The following is a 23,828-nucleotide window of genomic DNA, read 5'->3' as shown; positions in this document are numbered from 1 at the left end:
TATCCTCCAGCTCTTGCATTTGTCTAGACCAAATTCCATTCTAATATCATTGCTGAAATCTTAAATGATCTGGAGTAGTTGCTGGAGGTGCTTCTCAGTTCCTGCATAGAGCTTGATGTCATCCATGTATATCAGGCGGTTATTATTATTATTAGCCATATGGTGCAAGGAAGCCTGAGGATTATGCCACACCAGCCAAAAAAAAACAAAATTTCTGAACTACCCTGAGAGAGAGAGAGAGAGAGAGAGAGAGAGAGAGAGTGAGTGAGAGAGAGAGAGAGAGAGAGAGAGAGAGAGAGAGAGAGAGAGAGAGAGAGATAAAAGGGAATCACCAAGGAAGAGAAGAATGATGATGTCCAGTTCAGGGCCCTGGGTGTGCCAACCCCATACTCACCATATGTGAGTCCCTGGGGTTGAGGGTGTACAGGTCCTTCCTTCCTTCTTTGCGATTATATTCGTACTTGCTCCTGCTGAGCATGGTGTACAGTGTGTTAAGTGCTGAACAGACCCACAATGGGCTCAGGGTATCTCCCTGAAAATTCCTCTCCTGGTGGGAATTCTTGGTTGTGATGTTTTTTACCTTAATGATGGTACTCCATTTTGCCATCGTTTCTCCTAGGAAGTTTGTCACTATCGGATTGACTTTGTAGATGTTCAGCGCCTATATTAGCTAGATACGAGACACCGAGTTGAAGGCCTTGCGGTAATCGATATAGGCTGTGTATTTTCCGGCACTTATTGTAGGTTTGCTTCATAACCGCGGCATCTATGGTTGATTGCTCCTTGCATCCTTTGCTCAACCACTTACATCCTTTCTGCTGTTCGGCCATTATGTTCTGACTCTCCAAGTGGTCTGATATCTTCCTGGTTAGGCAGCTGGTCAGGATCTTGTACATTGTTGGGAGGCAGGTGATTGGCCTATATTTCGCCGGGTTTGTGTCTGGGTGCCTTATCACTCAGGTGAACTACTCTGCCAGGTGCTTGTGTGTTCAAGTGAGCTTCTTGTACATGTAGTTGCGGACGTTATCTATTCTTGGAGTTCGCCAATCGTTATCTACTCTTGGAGTTCGCCAATCGTTATCTATTCTTGGAGTTCGCCAGTTGTGAGAGTTCTTGATCGTCTGTTTTACTTCTTCTTCTTCCTGAATCTTCCACCCTCTCATTTCTATCCACCTGGATAGAACTTGCGTTCTAGTTCTATCCAGGTGGCTTGGCTGTTCTCTTATTTTCCTGCTCCATATGTTTCCCCAGAACTCCTCAATCCTCCTCTTCTACTCGGGTGGTCCGTTCTCTTCTTTCCCGTATTCTCCGAGATTCTTGTAGAAGAAGCCTCTTTGGTCCTCATCGAAGATTCGGTTGTTTATTTTCCTCTGGGAGCTTTTTTGTATCGGCGTAGTCTCTTGCTGAGTGCAAGGAGGTTTTGCTTCAATGTGGCCAAGTACTCTCGTATTCTCTGATTTTTTGTCTCATGTTTGCTGTGGACGCTAGTTCTCTGTTGAGGATGCTCTACAATTTTTCAAATAATTTCTTACTCCTGTTCGCCCATTGGTACTGGGTCAATTGGCCTATCTTGACTCTTAATTCGTCTACCTTCTGCTGAAGTCTTCTTTCCCGAGCTGGTGGTTTCTTCTGTTTTGGGTTCTTCTGCTGCTGGTCTCTCGATTCTCGTCCATTAATCCTCGTGTCTGCTACTGCAGCAGAATACATGGCTGTGTGGATGGCCTCCAGTGTTGCACCATTGCTGTCAAGGTAATGCAGTATTATGTGCCCATTCAGGTGGTCTGTGGCTCTGCACAATCTCTGTTCTATTCGGTCTCTGCTTCAGTATCAGATGAGTCTTTGTATGGTCCTTTCCTTCGAATTCAGTTAGGACCTTCTTCCACTCGTCCTCTATTCTGGATTTCATGACCTCGTCTCTTTCCACTTCAGCTGCTGTGGGTTGTATTTCGGTGGTGGTATGTTCTTCCTCCTCTAGTTCCATATTCTTTATCCTTTGTAGTTGATCGCTGACGTCCTCTTTGATTTTTTCCAAGATTGGAGGAGCTGTCAGGTTATTCGTGAAGATGATCCTTCTCTAGTCCGCTATTCGCTGTTCGGTGACCGAAATATGTGAGAATCGTTACAGCTACTTGGTACGTAGTTTCGCCCTGTAAGTTGTCATATCGGTCTTGAGCATCGTTATTTCGTAGTATTCTTGCATGATGAACGTATTCATTTCGATGCTACACTTCATGCATTGGCATTTTCTCCCTTCTGGGTGGTCACTAACGCAGTTGCGCAGGAAACACTTCCAGTTGGTGGCGCTGGATGGTATTGACCTTTTTTGGTAGCCATATGGGGGACAGCGCCACTCTCTCCACTGTCTTCCTTGGGAGACTGTCTCTGATTTTTCGAACCGACCCATCTGCCTAAGGCCTGAATGTGAGTGACTTTATCTTGTGTCCCCTCAATGCAGTATGATTATTATTTCTCCGTGGCGTCATCCTGTTTAGATTCGGATTATATCCAGTGGTAGTTTTCGGGAGTGATGCTGATGGCGCCACAATCTGCCTTTGCCGCCATCCCGACCTTGGTGTAGGTAAGTCCTTTGGAGCAACTTTCACAATGCTTATTTATTTATTAATTTTTCTATTACTGTTAATTTATTTATTTTTATTATTCTAATTTATTACTATTATTATAGCGGTCTCCCAGCTTGATGGAGCCGCGTTCGTTTCTGCCAAGGCGGTACTCGAACCCGGGTCCATCAGGCTGGTAGTCCAGTGTTGTAACCACTGGGCCATCACGTCCCTTTTTTATTATTATTATAATAAAAAGGGGCGCAATTTATTATTATTATCATTTATTTATTATTAATTTAATAATATTATTATTATTTATTTATTATTAATATAATAATAATAATAATATTATTATTATTATTTATTTATTATTAATATAATAATAATAATAATATTATTATTATTATATCAGAAGGGTAAGAGCACACAGACATTATTAGAGATTTTAGTAGATTCTTTTACCTTACACTTAAACAACAATAACTTCATAATGATTTTATTTATAGATTTGACCAAAGCGTATGACTTAATTGATATCCCAATATTGCAACATAATTACTGAAATATGGCATTAGGGAAATAATCAATCGACCCTTAGCATGTTATTTAACCAAAAGAAAAATAACTGTTGAAGTAGAAAATACAAAAGGAAAATCATATAATGTAAACAGAGTAGTATCTCAGGGCACTCATGGAGGGCCAATCGTGTTCAATATAAATGACTTATTCGAAATAATTAAGAACTCTTTTATAAAAATCTATGCAGAAGATATAATCTTATGTATAGTTGGAAAAAACTTAACAGAAATGAATAAAGATTTACAGCAGGATGTAATACATTTACAAACTTGGTTGCATGACAATAAATTAGCATTTAGCTTTGAAAAAACAAAATTTTTGGTAATTAGACCTACTCATCAAATCTGGATAGTCATCCCTCTATTAAATTACATAAACATAAATGCCTTCATGATCAGAATTTCCAGAATTGCAAATGTCAAACTCTGGTAGAAGTTTCGAATCATTGTTACCTTGGATTACGTTGTTGTTGTTTTTGTTTTTGGTTTTTAGGAGCATTTGTAATTAAGACCATATTGCTCCGGGATATACGGTGGTCATTCCCTGACCTTTCAGCATCCTCCGTATTTGGTGGTGACAGGCTCGACCCCCGGTCTAACCTTGGATTATGGATGGACTACAGTCTAAGTTGGGCAATTCATATAACAAATTTGTAAAAAAAACTAAGATTTTATATGTACTTCTTTTACTACATTAAAAATAAGATAAATCTTAGAACAAAAGTTACCTTATACAGGGTGTCTCAAAAATATTGGTACAAACGTTTAGGTGAGGTAGGTAACATCTAAACCGCATAGGAACCCATAACCGGAAACGTCACCGTAAGTCGGTAGACGGCACTGTTCATCAGCTCGCGGGCGGGAAAATTTCTGGTTTACTCATTCAAGCAGTAGTCGCCGCACGAAGAGTATGCATCGATATACCAACTGTGAGCTGGCAGACATGCACCTAGTGTATGGATTAGCAGAGGGCAATGGACGAGCCACTCAACGAATTTATGGAGAATGCTTCCCAGACAGACATGTACCGGACCACCGTTTGTTTGCGCGTGTGCATCAAAATTTGTGCGATTATGGGTCATTTTGAGGTAACAGGATTAGTGCGGGCAGACCACGTTCGTCGCGAACTTCCGCCATGGAAGAAAGTATGTTGAATGCCCTCCAGAATAATCCTACTACGAGCACACGTGCCGTTTCCTCTGCCTTAGGAGTGTCTCGTTGCAGTGTACAGCGTGTCTGGCACGACGATTCCATACACCCCTTTCATCCCAAAAGGGTTCAGTTACTGTTCCCCCAAGATCATCCTGCACGTGTGGCTTTTGCGCAGTGGTTTCTCCAAGAAAGTGTTCAAGACTTGAATTTTCCAGCCTATGTTTTTTAACAGATGAGGCTTATTTCACTCGGGAATTCTTATTTAATCAGCACAATGCTCATGTGTGAGCTCACGACAACCCACGCGGTGTGCGCCCCCATGCGGCACAAAATCGCTTCGCAATAAATGTGTGGGCAGGTATGGTCGGTGACTGCTTAGTCAGCCCATACCTGTTACCATCCTGCATGAACTCCGCTAAATATCTGATCTTTCTTGAACAGGTTCTACAAGGGTTACTTGACGATGTTCCAGCAAATGTGAGACGCAGTATTTGGTTTCAACATGACGGGGCGCCTGCCCATTCGTGACCATTTGTACAGGCGTTTTGGGCGTCGATGGATTGGCCATTGTGGAACCGTTGCCTGGCCCCATGCTCACCTGATTTATCGAGCCTTGATTTCTTTCTGTGGGGGGCCCTCAAATCTATCGTGTGAATCGCCTGTGGAGTCGAAAATGGGCCTCGTCTGCCCTGCTGCTACTGTCAAAGAAACGCCAGGTGTGTTCGATTGTGTCCGCCAATCCATGCTGCGTCAGTATCACGCATGCATCGCGTCTCATGGTGGAACCTTCGAGTATCTGTTGTAACAGATGCTCGAAGGCATGAGCCTGTTAACATCATGAAATGCATCCATGTCGTATTCCATTGTTAATATTATATCAAATAAATGTTTGCCACTAATTACTGTCTTGTGTCATTTCTGCTTCTTGTGCCTCTGCTACTGCTACCTTCCTGTGACGTTTCTGGTTATGGGTTCCTATGTTATTCACATTCCTTTAGATGTTACCTACCTCCCCTAAACGTTTGTACCAATATTTTTGAGACACTCTGACATTTTGCATTATTATGCATTGAGGTGTATAAAGCCTTGAATCGTTTTAGCATGCTCAGTTGCTGATGGGATTCTTCCTCTTGCTCAGAATAATCACCTGAGAGGGCATAAATTCAAATTGAGGAAAGATAGTTGTAGGATAGATGTGCGGAAATTTGCTTTTAGCGAGCGAGCGATTGATTGGTGGAACAGACTTCCATCCTTTGTTGTGGTAAAACTGCTGTATATGAAGAATTACAACTTGTTGTCGAGAAATATACTTTTCTTAACAAGTTCATTTATTGTAAACAAATTATTTTAATGAAGAGAAATTGTGTTGTATTATCGTTGCTCTTATATTATTTCTCTCTGATTGGGGGATTTCACTCTTTGACGGGTACTGCTACCAAGTACACCGGCTGGTTGTAATTTCTGGTGTTCCTGTTGGTCGAGGAATTGTCTGACTATCTTACAAGTGTTCAGGACTGCGACTTTCTGGAGTTCCTTGTAGGCGTTCTCTGGGAGACCTATTGCTACTAGGCTACTATGTAGGGCCTTTGGTACTATACCGGTGGTTAAACGAGGATCGGGAAGGTCGTTACTTCTTGCATTTGTGACATCTCCTTGACCTCATGTCTCAGATTTGTGTACTTCCTAATTTTTTCTTCAATGGTTTTTTGGACATTGCTAGTGTTAGGCTATGTCAATGAGGTAGGTAGCCTTTTACATCTTGTCCACAAGGATTATGTCCGGTCTGTTGTGCGGAATAGTCTTATCCGTTATTATGGCATGGTCCCAGTACATTATTATTATAATTATTATTTTAGGGTTTCCCGCAATTGAATACATTAACTGGTATATGTGTCTGTAAATTGCGTGTGTTCTATGGTCGATTTATTTGTTTTGCTGGACGCAAAAAAACCCAGTTTCTCTAGAGAAAACCAAACCTTGCTATGTACCCCTGAGACCGACTAACTCAGTCACGGACTGAATAACCCATTGAAATTCCTCGCGTCATCAACGGGAATCGAACCCGGGCCTTTTCCGCCCAGTGTGTGGAGGAGGTGACGATACTCCTGCGCTACCCGGGCAGACGACGGTTTCAGTACAGCCTGTCGGCTGGGGTCTCTAGTACTGCCTTGGGTTCGTACTTGTAATATGGTACACTTTCTTTGGTCAACTGGTATTTCCTCTCTAGCCTCTGATGTATTATCTTGGCTACGTAGTCGTGTCTACGAGCGTACTTAGTCTGGGTGACACCTTGCATCCTACTGTGATGTTTTGGTTGGTTTCTGAGGCCATGAGGCATCGTCGATATGTGTCATCTGACATTCCGTGCTCCCCTGCAATGTATTTTCTATTGTTTCTGGTGTTGATTACCTGGTCTTGGATGGCCAGCACGAATCCTTTAGTCTCCGTGAGGAGCGTCCCAGTTGTGAGCCATGCATTGGAAGCAATGCTATCGATGTGATCTTGATGGCGGTCATTATAGTTTGTGCCATGGAGTGACTTATATCCCCATCTTTGTAGTTTCGATTCTTTTGCCACCTGGGCGGGAGAGAGAGAGATTCTTGCTTAGGTTGAGTGTAAAGTGTGTTTAGGGTCAAGCGGCACCAGGGATTTCCCCCATCTCCGCATAGTTTACATTGTGGGTAAACCAGTTGACTGGAAAAGCCAGAGATTTAAAAGTGTATGGACTTTGTATATATATTTGATGCCTTGTACCGTTGTTCATCTGGTCATTTAGCCGCCAGACCCCTACTGAGGCCCGACGTTGTCCCACTTTAGCCCGTGGAGGCAGACTAGGTACTCACTAGTATATAGTTCACTCTGGCAGGTCCTGCCACCTAATTTCCTAAGATTTCAGTGGATAGGACCTTAAAAAAAAAAAAATCGCGTACGCGTCGCTGGGAGCGCTAGAAGTCCAAAATGTTGGGCAAAATTAATTTTTAGATTGGTGATTTTAGATTGTGTGGGGCGTGTTCACGTTGCTATCAGATAGAGTGGGGTGAAGGCTGAAGACTGGGGGGCAAATAGACAGAAATATGGAGCCGAAAGGGAAGGCAACTCCAGTTTACAGTGGGGCATGCCCATGCCCCACCAGAGGGAAGAAATAGGGTGGCAGGGTGGGGAGGGGACAGTAAACTGTCCCCTCCCCACCTGCCAGGAAGAGGTGAGACAGTGAGCCAGACAAGAGAGCTGGCTCAGGTTGCCAATGTGGCCTGTGTGCATGGGTGGGAGCAAACCAGACCGCAGGGTCAGGTCCGCACCCAGAAAAACTTGAGGCCCAGCAGAGGCGATCCAATGTTGGTTTGGCTGAACAGGTTGTGCAAAATGTCACAGTTGGGAGTCATTCATGGGACTGTTGTCCCGTCCGGTAGTCAATGTTCTGGGAAGTGGAGTTTTGTCACTTCTCATAAGAGTTCCAGTTTTGTCATGAAGGATCAAGCAGTGAAACCTGACATCTGGTTGGGGGTCTCTGAGAAGCTTTGTTTGACACATCTATTCGAAGTTTGCAGGCAGAGGAATGGTCAAGCGTCTAGCATACAGGTTCTGGGCAAACTTGGTGAGTGCTATATATGAGGCTTCATCTTCCAGTAAGTAGTGTTCCCGGTTTTTGGGATTAAGGCGCACTTGGATGATTAATTCAACACGAAGATCTTCATAAAATTCGCAGTCATATATCTGGTGTCCCCAGGTCTCCACAGAGCCACATGCACACATTGGGTTGTTTTCGAGTCCGAGAAGGTGTAATTTGTGGCGGATCGCTCCATGTCCTGTTAGGAGATACGTGCTGTACAATCCAGGGCAAAGCCATACCGGATACTGTGGGTATATTTGTTGTAGATCGGGGAGGAACCTCCGCGTGACTTCCCCTTTTGTGGAGGTCGTCCAGCGCTGCTGCCATATCGATCGCAAATAGATCTGGAGTCTTTTCTTCTCCACTGTCCGATTTGCAGTTGGGTCTGTGGTGTGATCCTGGAAGGTAGTTGGATTTCCGCGTCTAAGCTGCTGTAACATGCCTAGGTGAATCACTTCAAGATCAAGAGGGAGGGTCCCAGTGAGTACTTGCAGCGCATGAGTAGATACAGTGCGGCACGCTCTGGTGAGGGTTAATAAAATCGGTCGGTGAATGATGTTGAGTAGCCGACGATTTACCGCCGTAGAGGCCTTATGGTGCCAGACACCAGAAGCATATGCAATCGCAGGGATGATGGTTGCTTTGTAAAGTATTGCAAGGGTTCTTCTTGCTTAGGTTGAGTGGATATACCACTTAACTATTTTCCTTATGGGCTGGTGGAGTGGTGCTGTGTTGTTCTCAAAGAAATCTTTCAGGTTAACTCTCGCCGTTTTCTGTTGCTCTCTCAGGTCTATCAGACACCTTCCTCTCTCTTTTCGAGCTGTCTTCGGGTGGTGTTGGCGGTTCTTGGTCATCATTATCCTTGTCTTTCACATGATATACTCTAGCTCAGGTTTAATCCAATCTATAACCCCAAAGGAGTATGTTTGTACTGGAGCTGCATAGGTGTTTATGGCTATAACTAATCCCTCCGTCCAATTTTGCTTTCAGCAGATGTCTTAGTCTCTGATGATATTTTTCGGTCAGAAACTTCTTGATTTCCTTTTCTATCCTTCTGTCATAGCTTCAATCTCTTTACCAGTCAGCAGCTGGTTGTTTCGGCCGACTTATTCTTCCTGGTGGAGTGTATGCGTCTTGCATTTGTCTAGACCAAATTTCATCCTGATGTCCTTGCTGAATTCTTCGGTAATCCGGAGTATTTGCTGGAGTTGCTTCTCGGTTGCCGCATAGTGCTTGATATCATCCACATACAACAGGTGGGTGAAGGTGTACAGGTCCTTTCTTCCTTCTTTGATGTTATATCCATACTTGCTGCCCTTAAGCATGGTTAACAGTGGGTTGAGTTCTAGACAGAACCACAGTGGGCTTAGAGCATCTCCCTGAAAGATTCCTGTTCTGATGGGATTGGTCTGGTTGTGATGTTCTCGACCTCAATGGTGGTACTCCATTTCGCCCTTGTTGCTCCTAGGAAGTTTGTCACTATTGGATTGATCTTGTAGAACTTCAGGGTCTGTATTAGCCAGCTATGAGGTACAGAGTCGAAGGCTTTGCGGTAATCGATATAGATGTATAGATTGCCGTGCTTCTTGTAGGCTTGCTCCATAACTGCGGCATCTATTGTTAATTGCTCCTTGCATCCTTTCCTCTTCCGCTTGCACTCTTTGTGCTGTTCGGCCATTATGTTCTGACTCTCTAAGTGGTCTGATTTCTTCTTGGTTAAGCAGCTGGTCAGGATCTTGTACATCGTTGGGAGGCAGGTGATTGGCCTGTATTTTCGCCGAATTACTTGTATCTTCGCCTTTAGGCTTCAGATATGTGACTCTTTCAGTGAGAAACTTCTGGATTGTCTCCGGGTGCCTTATCATTCGAGTGAACTGTTCTGATAGGTGCTTGTGTGTGCAAGTGAACTTCTTGTACCAGTAGTTGTGGATGTTATCAATACTTGGGATTCGCCAGTTGTGGGTGTTTCTGATCGACTGTTTTACTTCTTCTTCTCGAATCTCCCACTCTTTCATATCTTGTACGTCCTTGGTTTTCTTCCGTTCTATCCAGGGGACTCAGCCGTTATGCCTTACTTCACTGCTCCAGATATTTCCCCAGAACTCCTCGATCGTCTTCTTCTCGGGTGGTCCGTTTCCTGTTTTCTCATCTTCTCCCTGTTTTCTGTAGAAGGCCCTTTGGTCCTCATCGAAGATACGGTTGTTTATTTTCCTCTGGGAGCTCTCTTTGTATTAGCGTAGTCCCTTGCTGAGTGCAAGAAGGTTCTTCTTCAGTCTGTCCAAGTGTTCTCCTATTTTCTATTTTCTGGTCATTAATCCTAGTGGCTGCTATGGCAGCACAGTATAAGGCTGCATGGATTGCCTCCAGCGTTGCACCATTGTTATCACGGTAATGTGTGTATTATTTGCCGATCGAGGTGGTCTGTTACTCTCCACAGGATTTTATTTGGCCTCTGCTTAGGTATCACGTGTGTTCTTCTGCGGCGCATCTTCGACTTCTGGTGGGGCCTTCTTCCACTCGTTTTCTTTTCTGGATATCACGAGTTCGTCTGTTTCCACTACTCAGGGTTGTATTTCTTCTTGCTATTCCTCCTCTGGTTCTGTGGTATGCTGTTTCTCCTCTGGTTCCATATTGACCATATTCTTTGTTCTTTGTAGTTGATCGCTCACATCCTGCTTGATTTTTTCCAAGATGGCAGGAGCTGTTAAGTTCTTCGTGACGATGTCCTTCTTTGGTCCCCTAATCGCTCTTTTATGTCCTGAATATCCGAGAATCGAGAATCATTTGATATGTAGTCGCGACCTGTACATTATCATATCGGTCGCTAGCCTGTATATTTCACAGTATGCTCGCATGATGTTCGTATTAATTTCGATGCTCCACTTCATGCGTAGGCCACTTCTTCCTTCCTGGGTGGTCACTAGTGCAGTTGTGCAGGAAGCACTTCCAGTTGTTGGGGCTGAATGGTCTTTCCCTTCTCGTGTGGTAGCCATACGGGGATCAGCGCCACTTGCTCCACTCTCTTGCCCAGGAGACTGGCTCCAACTTTTCGATCCGACTCCTCTACCTGAACGCGACTGACTTTATATCCTGCGCCGCACTCGATACAGTATGATTAATATTTCTCTGCGACATCATCCCTCGATGGAGGTGGATTTTTTTAGCCTCGGCTTATGTCCAGTGGTTTTTAGTTCTCACGAGTGACACCAGATGGTGCCACTATCTGCTTCAGCCGTCACTCCGACCTTGGGGAAGGTAAGTCCAATGGAGCAACTTTCGCGATTTTTTTAATTATTATTTTATTATTATTATATCGGTCTTCCAGCGTAATAGAGCCGCGTTCTCTTCCACCAAGGCGCCATTCGAGCCCGGGTACATCAGGCTGATAGTCCAGTGTCTTAAACACTGGGCCATCGCGGCCCTTTTTATAATAATAATAATAACAATTATTATTATTATTATCGTTAGCCTTATGGTGCAAGGAAGCCTGAAGCTTTTGCTGCCACAGCCATAAAATATTTCTTAGTTTCCCTGAGAGAGAGAGAGAGAGAGAGAGAGAGAGAGAGAGAGAGAGAGAGAGAGAGAGAGAGAGAGAGAATGATGGTATCCAGCTCAGGATCCTGAGTGTGCCAAGCCCATACTCGCCAGATGTTAGCCCTTGTTTCACATTGACTTTTGAAAATAGCACGTCTTGATAATATTTCTTCTTTCTGTATTGCTTTTCTTTGATGTTTGTTGTACCTTCCTAAATACTTAACAATATTATTAGTGGCTGGTAATAATTGTGAAGGATTTTCGAATTCGTTCATTAAATGTAAAAGGCTTGAACTATAAATATAAAGCATATTCAAGAAAAATAAATTCTATTTTGAAAAAGAATCATAAATGGGCGTAGTAAGGAACTTGTTTTTTATTTTATTTTTTTTTTTTGTTCATGTGGCCAAAAAAGATGAACTGACCTTCATCAGTTCATCTTTTTTGGCCCCTAGCCAAAAAAGATGAAGCAATATGCATTCTTTCGAGACACTCTTACAATACTAATTTTTTGTTCTCTTTTCAAACAAGTCTTCCATCTTAATAAAAAATTAGTTAATTCAGTGACAAACAAACCTTCAGGGCTAATTTAATGTATTTGGGACATTGAACCTCCGCTACCCACAAAACTGGCCTGATTTAATAACAGCTATTCAGAAGTTTCTAAATAGTGCCCTCTATTGGAAACAAACATCTGGTTTTCAACAGAGGATACGAATTATGGGATACGAAAACACCAATATTTGGTAGTTCGCACATTGATGAGGAACGTGCGGCAGTGTCATGAGTTGTTATACAATTGTAGGGTTTTTATACGACCTCTTTGATGGGGTGTCAAATAAATGAATGTGATACGAATATGAATATTGTTGACGTGTGAATTGGATATAGCAAATATAATATTAAGTGATGGAGAACTTTCTTCGAATTTGCAAAGAAAACTTAGTAAGTAAAATTATGACAGAAGTTTTGGTTTTTGGTTTCTTTTCTCAATAAACTCAAAGGATTCTTTTGGATTAAAATGTATAGGATTTTCAATCTTTGCTCACTTTCAATTATTTTAGTTACTGTTGCGCCAGGATTGTACTAAGACAGTTGGGGGGTTTCGGAGTACCCTTTTAATTACGGAGCCTGGATGCGTTGCATTCGGTGTATTACCTTTTTGAGCCACCCTTATCGAAACGGTACAGGAGCAATGAATTTGGTATTACTGGCGAATCTTAAATTTAAAAGGAATATCACAATGAAATTAATGCATTGTGACATGAGTAAGGTAATGCACCAAAATTTTCAAAGCATAACACATGGGACTGTATGTATAACTGGGAGTTAACTAAGACTAAAGAAAGACTTGCTTAGGCTAATTATTGATAAGTAATATATTTATCAGAAATGATTAAGCATTTCTGATAGTCTTTTTAATGGTGTTATTAAAATTGTACCAGCAGTTATATGGTTCAGTTGTATTTGTAATTGGGGAGGTTAGGAAGATGGGTTAGCTGCCCTGGATGCAGACATCATTAAATGAGCCTGGTTTATCAACATAAAGTTCCACATGTTGATTCATGCAGCAATGCATGCCTTATGATTCTTATCAGATGCAATTTACAACATATGTGGAGAGGAATCATAATATGTCAGGGTCATCTGGAGTCTGCATCCTATTTCAGATGGGATTCCATGAAATAGTAATATTAACTCAGAAACACAAATTGATGTGTGTGGACAAGAGGTACTATTTATTTATGCGTTTGTTTATTGTTGCTCTTTCACTCTTGGTGAGACAGCAGATGTAAACAACAGCATGCAATTGACATATATTCATCTGTTGGAGCCCAGTCATACTAAGGTTATGCTACCAGTGGCAAACGTGTTTTGCATCTCTCTGTGTGCGTGCATGCATGTACAACACCTACTCTGATGTATGCAGTTGCAGTTCATGTTCTATGGTGGACAATGTGAATGAACATCACTGTATGGAACTATGTGTATGTGGTGTTTAAGTTATAGAAAGGAGTAATTGGAATGGAAAGGTGGGACTGTGCTGGCTTTTGGTGTGCTTGAGTATAAGAAATCCAGATGGTGAGTTGGAAGAGCTGGGATGCAGTGAAGATGCAAGAAAAATCCACTGATAATTGAGCACAAAGATCTCTCATTCATGGTGTAATCAAGTTATATCTCCTCACAAACTACAACAGGGACATTATCAATGCTAAGTGCCAGACAGTATTCTGAAGGAATTCTTTATGCTTTCATGTTATCAGAAGAAGTTTTCCAGTATTATACTGATATTACACGTCTCTACCTGAAACTTACAGCTTTGAATAAATATGACCTCCAAATGTAGCCAAATAATTAAAAAAAAAATTTTTTTTTTGCATATTATAAAGCAACTGAGAAAGTTTATTACAACAGATACTTTTTCTCTTTCAGGTGACTACTGATAATTGAGTAACCCCAAACCCCAGCAATAAAAATGGCAACACCCCCAAGAGAAGGTATAGTGTGTATCATGATTCTTTGAGAACAAATCAGAAATTCAGGTGCAGCATAGATTTTGGACAAAATGCCAAAGGACATAATAAAATATTTGTGGAGAAAGTGTCTTATGGTGGCCAGGATCCTGGTGTGCAAGCATAAGTGTCAATGATATGGAATAGTTCTGGGAATCAGTTGTGCACATGTGTAGTTGGGAATTGCAGTTTTTGTATTCACCAGTGCACGAATGCTTGAATGCATGCATACAGTTGTTCATGACTATATATTTGCCACAGATATTATGAAACAGCTGGATGAGGACAATAGAGTCCTAAGATACTTGATATTCACTGATAAGGCTGCCTTCTGCATCTCAGGGTGCTTACAACAACCTTAGAATTTGGGACTCCGAAAAGCCCAATGTCATTTGAAAAATGGAACATGATAGCCCAAGATAAATGTGATTTATGAAATCATACATGGCTATGTAGTGGGACCATTTTACTTCAACAAAAACATTCCATTAAACAAACGACCCATCAATGTCTAAAGGAGGTTTAATATTATGCAATGTTTCCAAGTCATTGTATTGGTTGGGGATCCAATCCCTTGGCTTCTCCAATCTTCTTACTTAATTTCACTTGCTGCTTCCTGTGGAGATAAGAACATTGGGTATCAAAGGAAGATACATGCAATACAGGAGCTACAGCAGATCACTGCCATTGTAACAATCAGTGCAGTTATGTTTGAGTGAACTTGGAGAGAGCTAGAGTTTTGCCATGATTTCTGGATGGTAAGAGGGGTTCATATCAAAGTAGACTGGTGATGATGACAGTTTAATTAATTTGTAGGATATGTTCTATACAATAAAACAAATCCCATTAAAATACATGTTCTCATTCCCATTTCACAGTGAGTCTAAGTTTTAAAGGTTTCATGTGGAAACCCTGTGCTTGAAATTTCTGATTTATTGCAAGAATATTGCAACATAGTTATACAGTGACTTTTTTTTTCATTGTTATACTTGTAGTTCAATACTTGATGCCTGTCGCCATGTACATGTTTCATACATGATTACTTGTGCAGGAATGATTGCAGATAAGTTAAGTTGAATACAGTGGCAAAATTACTATACTACCATGTCTGACACTGCAGCAGTTGGGAAATCTTATTGAGAGAATTTTGCAGGGCAGTCCAGTGAAGTTTATTTACTGGTTGAGTAATTACAATATGTAGTTCACTATTCTTTTCTTTTTATGAAGAAGTGATCAATTTTGAATTAATATAAAGGAAAGTAAAATAAAAATGTGAAAAATTAGAATTAAGAATATATACTGTATTTAACATAAGTGAGGATCAAATTTGCAGTCTGGACTGGTAAAATTTCACTTTGACCACTAGGTCGTGAGGGGAGTAGGGGGTCATTCTGTTCTGCTTGGTCATTTTTCTTCATTTAAGGAATACTGTACCTTTAGTCTCGTGAAATTTAAAATGGAGCTGACGTGATTGTCCACTTCCTCTGGTAAGAGAAAATTGATCATCACTGAGATGCTTGGAATCACCTTGATCACTGTCATTAGAGCAATGAACATAGCAATTAAAAATGGCACTTTTTCAAAGTCATTATCTCTTCTTTCCCTCTGTGTGTGATTTCACTAAGAGTGCCTACTGTTTTTTGTTCTACAAATGTATTTATTTTTCTTCTGTTTGTTTATTGGAGAAATATTTCTAAACAATGCACCTGCATGATCCGTATAACTCAGAAGGAGATTGTTCTATGGTGGACAATGTGAATGAACATTAAGAATGACTGTCATCACCCTAAAACAGTACATCACTTTTTGATTTGCTCTGTATTCACTGCAAATAGGAAAACTCAGGCATGTTTTGTTAAACTACCTTGTAAAGGACATACTGAAATCAAATTTGACTTTGCACCGCACACAAGGAAAATATGGTTTAACTTCCACATTTTATGTAGCACACCTTGCAGCCAGTTCATTAACTAGACAATGAAATTTCACACAAAGTAACCCCAGTGAATTGGTATGTAATATTAAATTAAGCCCAGTGAACTATGTATGTAATATTAAATTAAGCCCAGTGTATATAATATTTAATCATAATTATTCACCAATATTTTATCATCATAAGATCATGAATATTTTAGTAAAATATATAGTAAGGAAAATTAGGTGATCTCTTTGATTTGCAATTCTTAGTTATTATTTGAAAATAAAGGCTTTACTGATTTGAAATTCCACATTAGCATTGCATTAATAGAGGCATAATATGCAAGAAAGCAAGCTTATGCAGCAACAGCCAAAAAAAAAAAAAAAAACCCTCCCATTTCACCCCTCCATTTGATCCAAATGCCTGTCTATCTCAGCCTTAAATTTATTTAAGCTATCAACTTCCACAACAAAAGATGGAAGTCTGTTCCACCAATCAACTACCCACTGGCTAAAGGCAAATTTCTGCACATCTATTCTACAACTGTCTTTCCTCAGTTTGAATCTGTGCCCCCTCTTGCTCTTAATCTGAGCAAGAGAAAGAATCCCATCACCATTCAAGGCCTTATACACCTTAATCATATCACCTCGCAGGTGCCTACTCTCCAATCGATGCAGTTTGCAGAACTTAAGCCTTTCTTCGTAAGAGCAGTACTTTGTTTCCCTCACCAACATTGTTGCCCTTCTTTGTATTCGTTCTAGCAACTCTACATCCTTCCTAAAATGAGGCCTCAAGACCTGTACACAGTACTCTAGGAGTGGCCTGACTATTGCCTTGTAGAACGGGATAATCACATCCCTGTCACTGGACATCTACTATATATAGTCCTCTATATATAGCAAAATTCCTATATATATATATATATATATATATATATATATATATCATTGACAAGACTCCATGACCTGCCCTGACAGCTCATCTGCACTGATCAGCGAACTTCATATTTGATTGCACAATTACCTCCAGGTCTTTTTCACTTTCCACTTCCCTGAGTGTAGTACCACACAGTTGGTATGTTTCTCTTCAGTTATTGCTACCCATATGCAGTACTTTGCATTTGCCAATGTTAAACTTCAGTTCCCACTTCTCAGCCCATTTTCCCCACTTATCTAGATCCAGTTGGAGGAGCATACTGTCTTTACTGTCGTTAACAACCCTGCCAACCTTTGTATCATCTGCAAACGTGGACATTAAACCTAATATACCTTCATCAATATCCATTGATAAATAAAAAAAAAACAACAATGGGCTCAACACTGAACCCTGGGGAACTGCACTAATAACATTTGTCCACGAAGAGCAGTGTCTATTGATTACCACTCTCTGTCATCTCCCACTCAACTAGCCCTTTATCCATTGTAGCAACTTACCCTTAATGCCATACCTCTCCAATTTGTACAGCAATCTTCCATGTGCAACAATATCAAAAGATTTCCTGAAATCCAAGTATATGATATCAAAATTATTTTTGGCATTCAGTTCCTTTGTGACCACATCATAGTATCCAATCAAATTGGTCAGACAAGACCTCCCTTTAACAAACCCATGCTGTGTGTTAACTATTACTGCAGCTTTGTCTAGATGATCCTGGAATGCTTCTTTAATCAGTGATTCCATTATTTTCCCAACAAGACAAGTTAAACTAACAGGTCTATAGTTACTTATCTCACATTTTGAATCCCCTTTGTGAATTGGCGATACGCTTGCACACCTCCAATCCACGGGGAGCTCCCGTGAGTCCAAGGAAGCTCTCATAATTATAGCTAAGGGTTTGCTTACTTCCTTTGCTGCCTCCTTTAGTATAAGTGGATAAATCCTGCCCACCCCAGGTGCCTTTTTTATGTTTAACTTTCAACAATTTCTCTTCCACTTTGCTCTCAGTTATTACAAAATCACTTAGCTCCCAATTAGAGTTTGATAAAGTTCTGGCACTTCTCTCATTGAATAACTCCTCGTGTGAATGTAGATGCAAAATATTCATTCAGTTTATCAGCTACCTGAGAATGATCATCAATAGTCAACCCATCTGTTAAGTTGTCCAACCTGATTCATCCCTTTCCTTTTAGAGTTTACATAGTAAAGAACTCTTTGCATTCTTTGCTAAGGGTTTCTTGTAATCTGCCTTCGCCTGCCTAACCTCCTTTGTGACTTGTTTACAGACTAGTTTACAACTGCCATAGTCTTCTGTGTCACCTGATACTTTATATGCATTCCATGCATTTTTCTTCTCTGCCACGAGCCTCATTAGTTCATCTGACATCCATTTAGGCCTAAACCTTGAACGATATTTCTTAGTTGGAATGAAAAGCCTCCAAAATTAAGTCCCTGAAGGCTTCCCATTTAGAATTCAACATTGGTAACATCATCACTTGATCCCACTGTACAGAATTTAAAAACTGAGACCCCTGGTCACCTTTATGAAAACGATAGCCCCTCCCTTTAACTTTGATGGTAGTTACAGCTTTAAGTAATTCCCACATCAGTACATTGTGATCACTGTCACCCAGTGGGTCCTTTATCTGCAAATTCTTAATGCATGAGTAATCACTGCTGATAATCAGATCAAGAGCATTACTCCCTCTGGTTGCCTTTTGAACATGTTGCTGTTGAAAACAGTCATCCAATAAATCCACAAAATTCTTGCTTGTATGGGAGTGACCAACTGACAGATTCCATTCGATATATCTGGATAGTTAAAATACCCCAATTATAAGACATTCTGATTTAGTGGCTCACTATTTTTCTGCACAATTGCTCATTGTACTCATCAGATTCATGAGGCCTGTAACACACACCTACTCTCATTTTTCCTTTGCCAGTGCTTATGTCTCACCAAACAGACTCAACATTGCATTGTCCACCAACATTGACTGGATGCACTTCCTTAGATTTTGTTTTTCTTAACTAACAGTATAACCTCTCCTCCTTTCCTGTCCTATCTATCCTTTCTGTACACATTGTACTCCCCAAATTCCAATTCTGCACTGCTTATGTCTGTGTGACATAAGCAGTGCAGAATTCTTCCACTTCTCTGATATCCAACAATATCTGCCTTTGATGTCTTGACTAGCACTTCAAACTCATCAAATTTATTAACTATACTCATAGCATTGGTGTACATGCAAGTATACGTGCACCTGTTTATACTCTTAGTTACTCTAACACAGCCCATGTATTTATTTGTTCCACTATGACTCCTAGCAGTCCTGGAAATCTCCATTGCCTTGCTTTCCAGGCTGCTGCTCATTCTAATAGCAATGCAAGAATCACTTGTACCTCTGCCTGCAGCCACTGTTAACCTTTGTCTATGTATCACCCCTAAGCTAGCAGTTTTCCGACCTACCTAACACTGACTCGATACATCAGCAAATATTCTTGCATCCTTTCTATTTAAATGTGCCCCATCCCTGTAGAAGCAGTCTCTCCTGTCAGCAAGCACAGACCAGGCTGAAAAAAATCTCTCCAGGGCAGAATTGATCGACATGCTCTCATCACGTACTCCCTCCTACCGTGTCTGGGCAGAATTGCAGACACTTTCACATTCAACCCTAACTCGCAACTTTTTTTCAACATTGACCTGTACGTGTTGAGTAAATCTTCAGATCTCTTACTTTTAATGTCATTAGTTCTAACGTGTACAACAATATCACCTTTTATGCCATTAAAAGATGATATCTTCTCTACAACGTCATCAACTTTTGCCCCTGGTAGACATACTCTGGTCGTGTTCCACCTATCCTTCTTGCATAGTATATTCCCCTCTCCCTGACAATGGAGTCACCAACAATATCTAGTTTCTTTGGGATCAGCGCATTCTGCCTTAGAGATTTCTTTTGTGTTTCCTGATGCCCAGGAGTGAGCTCTGCTATTGAACTGGGCAGCTGAGAGCTTGCTGGGCCCCTCATTAATTTCTTTGAGGGCATTTACCCTACATTTCAAGCTCTCATAGATGCCCATTAGAATGCTCAGTTGGCGCCTAAATTCTTTACACTCTATATGTCTAGCAAACACAAAGGAATCCTTCTTGGCTAGATCATGTCCTGTTTTAGAAAGTTTGACAAACATTTCACATTTCGCACATTTTTTGAGACTGTGATGCGAAAAAATTTCAATAAAGAATATATACTGTATTTAACATAAGTGAGGATGAAACTTGCAGAGTTTGGACTGGTAAACTTTCACTTTGACCACTAGGTCATGAGGACTTGATAGCAAGTGGTGAACCACAAGTATTGATAAGCAGCAAAGCAAACTCTCTTTCTTGGTGGAGGTGGGGGATCATTCTATTCTGCTTGGTTATTTTGCTTCATTTAAGGAGTACTGTACCTTTAGTCTCTTGAAATTTAAAATGGAGCTGACATGATTGTCCACTTTTTCTGGTAAGAGAAAATTGATCATCACTGGGATGCTTGGAATCACCTTGATCATTGCCATTAGAGCAATGAACATAGCAATTAAAAATGGCACTTTTTCAAAGTCATTATCTCTTCTTTCCCTCTGTGTGTGATTTCACTAAGAGTGCCTACTGTTTTTTGTTCTACAAATGAATTTTTTTTCCTTCTGTTTGTTTATTGGGGAAATATTTCTAAACAATGCACCTGCATGATCCGCATAACTCAGAGGGAGATTGTTCTATGGTGGGGCCGCCTCTGTAGCCATGTGGGAAGGAGCAGCAGTGCATAGCACACGCTTCTTGATTAAACTGGGGTTTGAGCCCGTCACCACCAAATACGGAGGATGCTGAAAGGCAGGGAATGACCACCGCATATTCCCGGAGCAATATGGCCTTAGTTGGTAAGGCTCCTAAAAAAACCAAATAACAGTGTTCTATGGTGGACAATGTGAATAAACATTAAGAATGACTGTCATCTCCTTAAAACAGTACATCACTTTTTGATTTCCTTTGTATTCACTGTAAATGGGAAAACGCAGGCATGTTTTGTTGAACACTACCTCGTACAGGATATTTTGAAATCAAATTTGGCTTTGCACGGATAACACACAAGGAAAATATGCTTTAACTTCCACATTTTATGCAGCACACCTTGCAGCCAATGAAATTTCAGACATAAATTCACAATGAAATTTCAGACATAAATTAAGCCCAGTGAATTGATATGTAATATTAAATTAAGCCCAGTGAACTATGTATGTAATATTTAATCATAATTATTCACAAATATTTTATCATCATAAGATCATGTATATTTTAGTGAAATATACAGTAAGGAAAATAAGTTGATCTGTCTGATTTGTGATTCTTAGTTATTTAAAAATAAAGGTTTTACTGATTTGAAATTGCACGTTACCATTGCCAAACATAGAAAATAGAGGAACAGAATTAATTCATTTGCAACAGTAATGTATTTTTACAAAAAACAGTAATGTTATCTATTTCTGTTTGAATTAAAAAAAAAAAAAAATAGATCTTGAGTTTTCATTAGTTAAAAATAATTAAATAAGAAGCAGGCAAATATCTAGTAGAATGTTTATTCTTACTAGGTAATGTTTGCTTATTATGTAATTTTGACTGTTTAGAACTCCATTGCCATTTTCATAGTTCCATAACCCTACATTTTCTGTAATGTATGCATATATAAACTTTTTTGTTGTTTTATAGCCCCGAATTGATCTGAAAAGTACATCCACATGTTGTGAAACAAACACCTTGCAAATATTCTAGGCGATGAAAAAATATAATCCCTTCTAATATTATGTTGTATTCGTAGGCGACAGTATAAAGAAAGACAAAAGTATAGTAGCAGTGGCAAAATGATGCGAGGAAGCAAAATCATACAGTATCAACCCAAAAAAAAAAAACTCATTGCACTTTTTATCCATTTCTCTAATAAGTTATCAAATCTTTAAATTTATTCTAACTACCCACTTCTACAACACCAGATGGAAGTTTTTGTTTCAAACAATTACTCTCAGATTGAAAGCAAATTTTCACATATCTGGCTCATCCTATACTCAGTTTAAACTTGTCTCCTTATGTGTGTTGTCCACCAAAGAGCAAGGATGCTATTAGCATTTAGTTTGGTCAATTAATTTAAAGCCTTAAACACTTTGGTTAGGTCTCTGCACATGTGCTTAGTTTGAGGGCACTGCAGTTTACGAAACTCACATTTGTTAGTAAGAGTACTCTTTTCTGCTCCTGACTGCATTTTGTTTGTTTTCTGTTCCTGTTCCAACAGATTCGCATCCTTCCTAAAAAGCACCTTTTAAACCTGTATGCAATACTCAAGATGCAAGCCATTGTCATATATAATGCAATCCATGTCCCTGCTGGCAAAATTGTTATATATCATATATTCTGACATATGGCATATTCTCCATGTTTTGCCTTAAATTCTTGCCTAATCATATATTTGCTTTATAAATTGCCCCCATCTTCTATCTATTTATCTCCTATTTATCTTCTATCTATTTATCTCCTATTTATCTTCTATCTATTTATCTCCTATTTATCATTTATCTTCTATTTGTGGTCACAAAGGAACTGAATGCCATAAATAATTTTGATATCATATACTTGGATTTCAGGAAAGCTTTTGATACTGTTGCACATGGAAGACTGATGTACAAATTGGAGAGGTATGGCATTAAGGGTAAGTTGCTACAATGGATAAAGGGATGGTTGAGTGGGAGATGACAGAGTGGTAATCAATGGACACTGCTCTTCGTGGGCAAATGTTATTAGTGGAGTTCCCAGTGTTCAGTGTTGGGCCCATTGTTGTTTTGTATATTTATCAGTGATATTGATGAATTTATATCAGGTTTAATGTCCAAGTTTGCAGATGATACAAAGGTTGGCAGGATTGTTAACGACAGTAAAGACGGTATGCTGCTCAATTGGATCTAGATAAGTCTGGCAAATGGGCTGAGAAGTGGGAACTGAAGTTTAACATTGGCAAATGCGAAGTACTGCATATGGGTAGCAATAACCGAAGAGAAACGTACCAATTGTGTGGTACTACACTCAGGGAAGTGGAAAGTGAAATTGTGCAGTCAAATATGAAGTTTGCTGATCAGTGCAGATGGGCTGCCAGGGCAGGTCATGAAGTCTTGTCAATGATATATATAGGAATTTTGCTAGCAGTGACAGGGATGTGATTATCCCGTTATCCAAAGCAATAGTCAGGTCACAACTAGAGTACTGTCTGGAAGCCTCATTTTAGGATGGATGTAGAGTTGCTAGAACTGAGTACAAAGAAGGGCAACAAGATTGGTGAGGGGAACAAATGGGTGCTCTTACCAAGAAAGGCTTAAATTCTGCAAATTGCAGCACCTGGAGAGTAGACTCCTATGAGGTGATCTGATTGAGGTGTATAAGGCCTTGAATGGGTTGTGCAATCTGAATGCTGATGGGATTCTTCCTCTTGCTCAGACTAAGAACCTGAGGGGGCACAGTTTCAAATTGAGGAAAGATAGTTGTAGAATAGATGTGCGGAAATTTGCCTTTAGCCTGCGGGTAGTTGATATATGGAACAGGCATCCATCTTTTGTTGTGGAAGCTAATAGCCTAAATAAATTTAAGGCGGAGCCGGACAGGCATTTGGAATGAATGGAGGGATGAAATGGAGGGTTTTTTTTTTTTTTTTTGGCTGATTCTGCATAAGCTTGCTTTCTTGCATCATATGCATTTACTAATGCCAATGATAATTTCTTGCATAGTGTATAATAGTAGTCTGCATTAAGAACCATTGTCTAGTGTAGGTCAGAAAACAAAACCTACAGGCATTGAGGATGTTTCTTTTAATGATATTGTGTGTGCTTGTAAGGCTTTGATTATACGACCAACCAATTTGGTATTGCCTATTTAGTACTGAACTGCAGATTGGTTTCTCTGTAAACAGTGCTTCAATAGGGAAGCCCCCTTTGCTATAGTAAATCAAT

General features: G+C 40.3%; 1 protein-coding gene across 1 annotated transcript in view; it reads left to right on the top strand.

The window, feature by feature from the left end:
- Positions 1-12,164: 12,164 nt before the first annotated feature.
- Positions 12,165-23,828, top strand: part of LOC150090874 (uncharacterized) — a 628,907-nt gene continuing 617,243 nt past the window's right edge. The window contains exon 1 of the mRNA XM_090375379.1: positions 12,165-12,380. Within this exon, the coding sequence (XP_090231505.1) occupies positions 12,345-12,380 (36 nt within the window). The 5' untranslated portion in view covers positions 12,165-12,344. The remainder of the gene's footprint in view (positions 12,381-23,828) is intronic.

Source organism: Mastigoproctus giganteus, chromosome 1, assembly GCF_048544385.1.
Source record: "Mastigoproctus giganteus isolate SK-2022 chromosome 1, ASM4854438v1, whole genome shotgun sequence".
In the NCBI taxonomy this organism is placed as follows: Eukaryota; Metazoa; Arthropoda; class Arachnida; order Uropygi; family Thelyphonidae; genus Mastigoproctus; species Mastigoproctus giganteus.
This window is presented reverse-complemented; position numbering and strand designations above follow the sequence as displayed.